Below are 9,326 nucleotides of genomic sequence, written 5' to 3'. Positions count from 1 at the left end.
AGTGCTCGGCTGGGATTGTGAAGCTGGGAGGACATAAGCACAGGGCTTCTGGAGGCCATTTTACCACCACATGGGATCTAACTGCCTGAAAAATCAGCATTTCAGAGGAAGACAGATTTGAGGGATGGACAGATATGATTCTAGTATCATCCCCAGAACCCCTGAATCCAGCTGTCCCTGAAGCCTGTACTACTACATGGACTAAATAATGTCCTTCTTTTATTTAAGCCAGATTTGAGTTGGTTTTTAAATAACTGTTATAAAAACCTTCTGCCTGATGTTTTTGTAGCTGGCTTCATCACATTGCCCTGAGGGTCATGAATTGTCACATATGCTACTAATTTACATTTTAAATATCCATCCTAACCTGGCACCCAGGAGAACCTCCTGGAAGTGGCTCATACACTCTGGGTCCGTCCTACAGTTACCTGCTGTAGTGGGCTCCATACTGGGGTCCCAGCCAGATCTCTTTTGATCCTTCCTACCAGTTGTGTCCCATCCTACATCTCTGTGTGCTTTGTGGCACTTGACATCTTCAGAGGCTTGGGGCCTCCTCAGCAAAGAACCTGAGTGTCTGAGAGTCTCCCCAGACCAACCCACAGCCAAGGACTGATGGTGGGGGGTCCAAAAACTCAGGGCGGGACAAACTCTGAGATGCAACTGATGCTCAGAGCTCCCCAACGAACCAGGTTTGAGCTGGGACTTCTCTGAAAGTCACCCCCTTGTTTCTTCCCCTTCCCTCTCCTGTTTCACCCATTCCCCTTTTGGATTTCCCCTGGGAATGCTTCCGTAAAAAGTCACATGAAATCCAACAGCATCTGCTTTGGGGGAAAACTAACATCGGATAACCACCCACTGCACGGAGCATGTCTTTGCATCTCTCCTAAAACAGGTCCTCCTGGCTTCATGAAGCAAAGGGAGACTCAAGACCACGAACATAAATTTTGTCATTAGATGACATTTATTGGCAGAAGGGAACTTAGGGAACATTAAAAACACCAAAGGTGGCTCTGCATAGCCCAGAGCAAAAGTCCTAAAAGATTCCAAGACTTACTTTACATTTCCTCTTTGCAAATCCAGATCCGAGCAGCCTGGATGACTCCCGATGTCTCTCACATTCTCCCCTTAGGAAGGTTACATCCAGGTCCAAAGCTCGCCTTTTTATTCTCTCACATTTATGCTCAAACTCTTTTACATTAAGAGCTCCATTTCTAAGGACTTCATGGAATTTTCAGTCAGAGAATCATAAGATATCAAGAGTAGGATACTCGACTGATCCCCTGTGAAAAGAGCTGCAGAGCCCAGGTGGCTAAAGGAGAATGGCAGCGTTCTTCCTTTCCAATGGTGACTCTCGGCTGCTTTTACACTCGTGTTAGGGAACACATGTAGACTGATGTTTGCAAAATTCTGCACTGACCACTGTTCCTCCTTAGAGTAGAAGTTAAATCTTCCCACCCAAAAGAAAACCTCCGGTGGGACTTTCTCTCAGAGAGAATGAATAGATAAAATCTTAAACTAAAATCATGCTGCCTGCCCCTAAGTGTCCCTCACATGTGATGTTTTTTATAGTGTTAGAGGCAGGGCTCACTAGAAATGTTAGAGAAATTTTACTTTTGACAGCATGAGTGCAATTGACAAAATGAATGGCATGTTCACCAGTCATCTACATTGTTAGCTTCCCTGGTTCCAGTAGATAATATACTAGGTTTTGTCACTGTGGAGATGGCTACAGGGAGGTGAAGTGACTTCCCAAAGTCATGCAGAGTTTGGAATCAGAATTCCGGGCTTGACTCTCAACAGACTGCTCTGTCTGCCCTGTGACACGTGGCTCTGTAGTGAGTCTTCTCCAGCTCCAATTTCTCATGCCTCTTTGATGGCATCTGCGGACAGGGTGATCTTTCTGATAAAAACCAGTTGCAGAAATTCCTGTTGCTTCCCTTTGGTTCTTCCTCAAAGCGAGGGGAATAGAGCAACTGCATCCACCTGGCCTCATTTCCCTCCATGTCCCCTTCCAACTTGATTCGACTATTCAGGCAAAGGGGATTCGAACATTGTGGCCATTGCCATAGTAATAGAGCTTGAAAGGTGCCATGCTGCCCTGGAAGGCAGGTCTTGTTGGGTACCAGGAAAGAGCTCAGGAAGTCAGGCAAAGGAAAAGGTCCTGGCTTGACAGCACACAGGGGCAAATGCCCTGAAGCTACTGGGGATGGAGCAGGCATGTTAACAGTGGCTGAGAGCGAGGTGGCAGCAAGGCCCCCATGGAGTCTCCGGGGGCTGTTGTGCTATTCTGCTCACTAGCCGCAAAGATGGCTTTCCCTGAAATGCGTTGGTGCTAGCCTGTTGTGCTGAGGTTGACAATAAGAACAGACCTAGGAGAGGGGTAGGGCATGCAAGATTCCAGCGGCTTCTAAGTGGTCACCTGTGCCATCTACTCCCAGATTTCCAAGCAGGGAGGGTCTCACAGGTAGAGAGGCTGTTCTGCTAGACATTCACAGCTCTGGTATAGAGACTACAGAAACGCTGATTGCTACTGCGCTCTAGGCCACCACCGCAGCTTGTGGAAAAATCCACAACGTGGATTGTCCCCTTTGATCTGAAGGCCACCGGGGAAGAAGGTGATGTTCAGAGAAGCCATTAACAAGCTGAGACCTAAGTGAGGGAGAGGACTAGAACAGAAGGTGAAGGAGAGAACTAAAGATGGGTGTGGGGACCCAGTGATTTCTGCATCTGGACCAAAGCTGGCCTTTCTTGGTACCCAAATGTGACTGAGCACCCCAGACAGAGCCCAGCAAAACAGCAATTTTGAGGACCAAGTCTTTCTGTGGACCTAGCCACAACTAGATTTCTAGAGTTTGTGTTCACTGTTAGCATTGTCCAGGCAGTCCAAACTAAGCATGCTTTGCATGTGGGCCACTGAGGGGCATCAAAATCACCTCTTGTGCTTTTAGAGAACCATGTCTGTGGGCCCATGCCTGCACTGTAGGAGCAGGGGGCAGCATGGTAAGAGCATGGGTTCTGAAGCCAGAGAGGCCATGGTTGGAAACTCGGTCCACCACTGCTAGCTGCGTGACCCTGGAAGAGTAACCACATGGAGTTCTGTGCTGCAGTTTCCTCATCTGCAACATGTAGGAAATGACAGTATCTCCACCAGGTAGGGCTGCCGTGAGGATCCCAGGAGGTCATCTCAGCAGGATATTCAATGCCGTGTCTGGCTCACACTAAGTGGTAGACAGCTATTGCAGGTATAAGGTGGGGCCCAGCATTTGTACTTGGGAAATACTTCACAGTGATTCTAACCTGCAGCCCTGGGCCGTGTTGGGGGAGGCAGTGATCTCAAGGCCCCATCCCAGGCTGCAGCACAGGGTTCCAGGTCACCATGAGTTACAGTCACAACAGTGGGCCTTGGCTATTACTGATCCCTTAACTTGGGGTGGCGGAAGACCTACCTGGGCGGAGACCAAGTTTGGGTTGGAGGCTTCCCCGTGTGTCAGGGAAGGATGCACACACCATGCCACAGAAAAGAGGAGAGTGAAGGTGGGGAGGATGGGGCCTGGCTTTGGGGGAAGATGTGGAGAAAGGCAGGAGGCCTGCTTCCAGGAAGTCCCCAAAGCTGGACCCAGTATATCATTTCCCTGGCTGTGCCTGGGAGCTTCGAGTCCTCATTCTTTAGCCCTAATAGACCTGGAAGTGTGCCGACGTGGCCCCATCCTTCCAGCTGCGCAGGGTGTCCACAGCAACTGCACGGCAGAGGGGACAGGTGCGCTCCCGATCCAGCCAGAGGCAGAGGCACTCCTCACAGAACACGTGCTGCGGGGGACAGCAATCAGTATGACTGGGGACACTTGATCGAGCGCCTCCTGCATGCCTGCCTTGGTCCTGGGAGCAGGGACAGAGCAGCAAACAAAATAGACACTTTCTGCCCTCAAGGAGCTTGCACTCTAGTTGGGGAGACAAAATGAATCTCAAAATGCAGAGTATGTCTGTGGCAAATGCTAAGATGAGAAACAGGGGAGGAGGCACAGGGAGCGGCCAGGAGCACTGTGATGTTAAACAGGGTGACCAGGCCACTCCACTGACATACTGATGTTTTTTGGGCAAGACTTGAGGGAGGGTGAAGACTTAGCCCTGATAATATTTGGGAAAAGAGTGTTCCATGCAGAGGGAACATCATGTGCAAAGGCTCTGAGGCAGGAGTGTATCTGTTGTGCTGGAGCAACAGCAAGGAGAGGGTCGCTGAGCTGGGGGTGGTAGCTGGGAGGAGATGAGGTCAGAATCAATGTCGGGGGTGTAAGGATTGTTAGGTGACCTCTAGAATCAGAGGCTCTGGATTGGAATCATGGCTCTGCTACCAAGGAGTGGCACAGTCTGAGGCAAGTCCACCCTTTCACCTTGCTGAACCCATCCCCTCTATAGAACAGGGTCACTAATTCCCTCACAAGGTGTCTGTGAGAACGGAAATAGATAAGACCCATAAAGCATCAAGTGAGAGGCTTCTGGAAACACAAAATCACTAGGAGTCACCATTCTCTTGACCTCTTTCCTTTATATCATCAACACTAAAAACAAGAACTCATGACCAAGAACTGCAGGGCAGTTTTCTAATCACACTCTAACCCTTCTCTCTGGCAAGAAGTCCTTTAGGTAAGTTTCTGACCTTGTGTTCAAAATGCCCTTTCCCCGACCCCTGCAGCCTGGCAGGAGGCATGCCATAAATACTTGCTAAACGACTAACTTGGCAAGTGTGCTCTGAGAAGAGACGTCTAACCTCGGAGCACACTCAGAGTTGGCTTCACTTGCTCCATTGACAAACTGCTTTCCAGGCTCTGGTTCTGGGGAGTGGGGTGGAGGTGGGGGTGAGTGACACACTGAGCTTAGTTGGATGACCTTTGAAGGGGAGATAGGATGTTCTTGAGCCTCGGTGTGCTCTTTGTCCATCCATTCATGCATCTGTCCTGTTCATCTATCCATTGATCCGTCCATCTATGCAATTATCCATCCATTGCCCCACCTACCCACCTATTCACCCACCCATCTGTCCATCCATTTGCCCATCCACCTAGTTACCCCTACACTTGTCCCTCTATCCACCCACCTTTGCACTCATTCACCCATCCCTCCATCTGGCCACTATCCATCTCATCCCAACCATCTATCCATCTTTCCATACAACCCACCAACCACCCATCCATCCCGTCCACCCCTCATCTCATCCATCCCTCATTCCATTCATCCATCCCATCCCATCCCATCTGTCTACCCCCCTCCCCTTCCCTCCTCCCTCCCTCCCTCCTTCCCTTCCTTCCTTCCTTCCCATCTCATCTACCCATACACCCCCTCCCATCTATCCATTCATCCATCCCATCGATCCATCTATTCCATCCATCCATCCAATATTTACCAAGTCAGTCCTATGACTCTGCTGCTAAAGAAGACAGACATCATCATCACTCTCAAGTTGCTTATAATTTGGCAAAAAGGAGACAGACCTTACACAACTAGTTGCCCAATTAACTAGCTGCCAACTGGGATACGTGCTAGGACGGAAGAACACAGGGATCTGTGAGACCACAGAGCTGGCTCATCTGGGGAAGCAGGGGCAGAGAAGCCTTTACTGAGGAAGAAACACTTGACTTATCCATTCATTTGCTCATTCATTCGTTACGTTAGGAATTAATGAGGCCATTCCACTTGTGGAAGTCATCTCTGCCATTCCAAGCCTAGCTCAGAGCAGCAGATCAAGACTGAAACATGTGCTAGGCCTGGCCAAGTTTGTGGGCCTCAACCACCGCAATGGTGTGGCTATTCCTTCCTAGATCTTAGACAGTGGTATCTTGTCCAACCCCTTCCAAAAATTCTAATCCAGCTGTGGGAAGAATGGGAGAAAAACAAATGGACCAAGGTTTGGAGAGATTGCCAGAAAGGAAGAAGAAGAAAGACTTTCACTTTGACATCATGCTCAAATAATTGCTACTGAGAAGGAAATACACATCTCTGAAGCATATGAGAAGATACTCAACTAAGCTCATAATTAGGGAAATGCAAATTAAAACTGCCTTGAGATAGTGTTGCCACCTGTCAGATTGGCAAGACTCAAAAAAGCTTGATAACAGTGTGTTGGTGAGGGAGGGAGCGTGAGGTCGTGTCACACTCCGCACTGGGAGTATAAATGGATACACTCTTTATGGAAGGCAATTTAGCAATATCTGTCAGAACTGTCTGTCCTCTGACCTAGTAATTCCACCACTAGGAATTTATCCTACCAAGACCTTGCACATGGCGTGAAATGGAATGTGTGCCAATAAGAGCTAATCCTTGCTGACCAGGTACCAGGCATAGTTCTAAATGTTTCACTTGAGTGAACACATGTAATCAACACAATGGGCCCAGATAGGTGCTACACATCCTCCTATTTCTGAGCTCCCATGACAGCCATATTTGTGATAATGAGAGATTATTATAAGGTACTAAATGTCCATCCACAGGGGAATGGTTAAACAAACCGTGGTCTATCCATAAAATGGGATGATCAAATAAAGAGCAATCTCTTAAGACAGAGTTCTGAGTCAAAAAGGAAAGATGTGGAATTCTACTTATGTGGAATAGGCTAAAACATATGTCTTCTTGAAAAAAACATGCTCGTGTGTGTGTGTATGTGTGTGTGTTTAAATTCTACAAAGCATTTCTGGGAAGTTGTAAAGGAGGCTGGCAACAGTGGTGGCCTGTGTGGGTAATTCTGGGATTGGGGATCCGGCACAAGAGTAGGAGGTCTGTCACCACTTTCCTTTTGGTATAATTCTCAAAATGAACTTTAATGTTAGATAATTTTAGACTTATGGCAGAGTCGCAAAGATAGTACAGAAAGGCTTGTATACCCACCATGGGATTCAGTTTCCCTTAATACATCTTGCACTGCCGTAGTATATTTGTCAAAGCTCAGACGACCACGCTGACACATTACTAGGGACTAACCTCCATTTAGTTCATATTTGGATATCATCAAATTAAAGATAAATAAAATGAAAAATAAACCTCTTAGAAGCCTCACATAGAAAAAGGATAAGAAATTTTGCCAAAGCCAAAAAAGGACCTCACCTCCTGACCTCTTACCCCTGGAAGGTGGGTGAAGTGGGGGGCATATGTTCTCTCATTCCTTCTAGTCTGCAGGCCATGCCTTCTCCAAAAAGCCTTCCCACTTGAAACTCATTGCTCTCTGTCCTGGTCCCTGGGGATACTACATGAATCTCTCTTACATGGCACTTATCACCAGCAGCCTTCTTTCATAGTTATTTATGCATGTGTCTGTCTCCCCAAGGAGAGCATGAGCTTCCAGAGGAGGGGACAGGGTCTATGTGTCCTCTGCTTCCCCTCCCCAGTATCTGATAGGATGCTTTGACTCATACACATTTGCTGAATTGACATCTTAGCTCCTGATGTCGGAAGAAGAGGAGAGATACATTTAGGCAATGAAAAGGGAGTAACCAGTAGTTATGGCTATAGGCTGGTCACCCATGGCTAATAATGAAAACAAATGGTAATAATAATTATAATGATAATTATAATAAGAGCAGCTTTTATGGCTGAGTAATTCAAACTTATTTTTGAGATCACAGATGATCTCATTTAATCATAATAATATTTCTATGAAGTAGGTATCATTATGATACCCATTTTATACATGAGAAAAACCAAGACTCAAGGAGATGGAGTGACCTACCCAGGGTCCAGAGTGCCGCTAGGATTCACACTCAGGATATTCGGACACTACACCATACTGAAGTCTTCACTCTCTACATTTTACCAATGAGATGGAGAAACCTGTCCAAGGCCACCCAGCTAGTAAGAGGCAAAGCTGAAATTTGAACCTGAGTCTGACTGACTCCAGTCTTGACCACACTGTTCCCAAAGACCCATCCCAGAGCCCTGAGGTTTGGCCACGGGACAGGCACCTGGGACTTCGGCATGGGGCAGGGCCCTGCAGTCCCCCAGCCTCAGTCTCTGATGGCCCTGCCCAGCCCTGCTCACCTGGCACATAAGGATCAGAGGCTCCCGGAACTCGGCCTGGCAGATGGCACAGATATCGCCAGCTTCTGTGCACTGCTGCCCAGTGGCCCGGACCCCGTAATTCTGTTTGAGGGAGGAGGAGACATAAACATAGCTCTGGACTCTCACTGGAGTGATACCCTCAGAACCACCGCAAGATCTGCTTCTTGCTCCTGTTTCCTGTGACTTCCGCAGGGACTGTCTGAAGCCAACTCACCTGAGAGGTGCAGAGAAGCTTCAGGGCTTTCCTAACTCCACCCACACGGCCACAGATGTCAAATGACTGAAAGGAGAAGGAGGAGATGGCTGAAAAAGTATCCAAAGGTTGTTCAGGATCTCTCTCCTGAACACCTGCCACGGACCCCTCATCTCTGACCCAGAACATTGTCAGGCACTTCTTCCCACTTGAAACTCCCTCATTCCCACCATTTTGCTTGGCATTTGTGTTGCTGCCTTCTATCAGCAGTCTCTCCTGCTACCTGGACCAGGACAGCAAATATATGGCATGTATACTGAATCTGCCCCCTTCCAAGCCCAGAACAGGCATTGCTAATCAATCACAGCACTAGCACTCTTCTTCTGAGCCCAGCCAGGGCCTGATAATCCTCCACTCTAGCCAGTCACTGCCAGTCGGTCAGAATCAGCAGGCCAGGTAAGCCCCAAAGGCTGATGCTGTGTGGATTGCCTGGCTAGTCCTGTTGGCAGAAGGAAAGGACAGAACACATGCGTTTCCCCGGGAGTCTCTAAAACCAGTAATAGAGAAGGAAAAAGAAAGAGGAGGATGTATTTATTGTTAAAGGGAATGAAGCTGATGTGTACTAATGCTGAAAAGACAAGCACTGCATAGTGATTCGCAGAGTGGGCAGTGTGCAATTTAAAGAGGAACAGAAAACAAATTCAGTGGCAGTGTGGTCTGTGGTCTGCGGGCTAAGGGCTCCAGGCTTTGGAGGCAGACTGCCTGGGTTTGATGCCCATTCTGCCATCTCTAGCTGAGTGACCCTGGGCAAGCTGCTTCTCTCTGAACCTCAATTTCTGGTATTATATAATACAAAAGCAATAATGGTGTGTCTCTGGAAGGGCGGTTGAGAAACAGCATATATGATGAGCTTTATGGGCAATAAATTAGAATGGATTTAACCACGAAAAGGAATGAGGTACTGACCCATTGCTACAATGTGGATGAGCCTCAGAAACATAAAGGGAGTGAAAGAAGCCAGTCACAAAAGGCCACAGAGCTGCATGAGCCCACTGATATGAGACGTGCAGAACAGGTAAACCAAGAGACA

At 47.9% G+C, this 9,326-nt stretch overlaps 1 protein-coding gene across 2 annotated transcripts in view; it reads right to left on the bottom strand.

The window, feature by feature from the left end:
- Positions 1 to 937: 937 nt before the first annotated feature.
- The window catches only part of RNFT2 (ring finger protein, transmembrane 2), a 57,002-nt gene continuing 48,613 nt past the window's right edge, over positions 938 to 9,326 (bottom strand). For both annotated transcript variants that reach the window (XM_073223437.1, XM_017660891.3), the window contains 3 exons: positions 8,258 to 8,323; positions 8,023 to 8,124; positions 938 to 3,807 (listed from right to left, as the gene is read on the bottom strand). In XM_073223437.1, the coding sequence (XP_073079538.1) occupies positions 3,673 to 3,807; positions 8,023 to 8,124; positions 8,258 to 8,323 (303 nt within the window). In that variant the 3' untranslated portion in view covers positions 938 to 3,672. The remainder of the gene's footprint in view (positions 3,808 to 8,022; positions 8,125 to 8,257; positions 8,324 to 9,326) is intronic.

The sequence above is a fragment of the Manis javanica genome, chromosome 15, assembly GCF_040802235.1.
Source record: "Manis javanica isolate MJ-LG chromosome 15, MJ_LKY, whole genome shotgun sequence".
NCBI classification, from domain to species: domain Eukaryota; kingdom Metazoa; phylum Chordata; class Mammalia; order Pholidota; family Manidae; genus Manis; species Manis javanica.
This window is presented reverse-complemented; position numbering and strand designations above follow the sequence as displayed.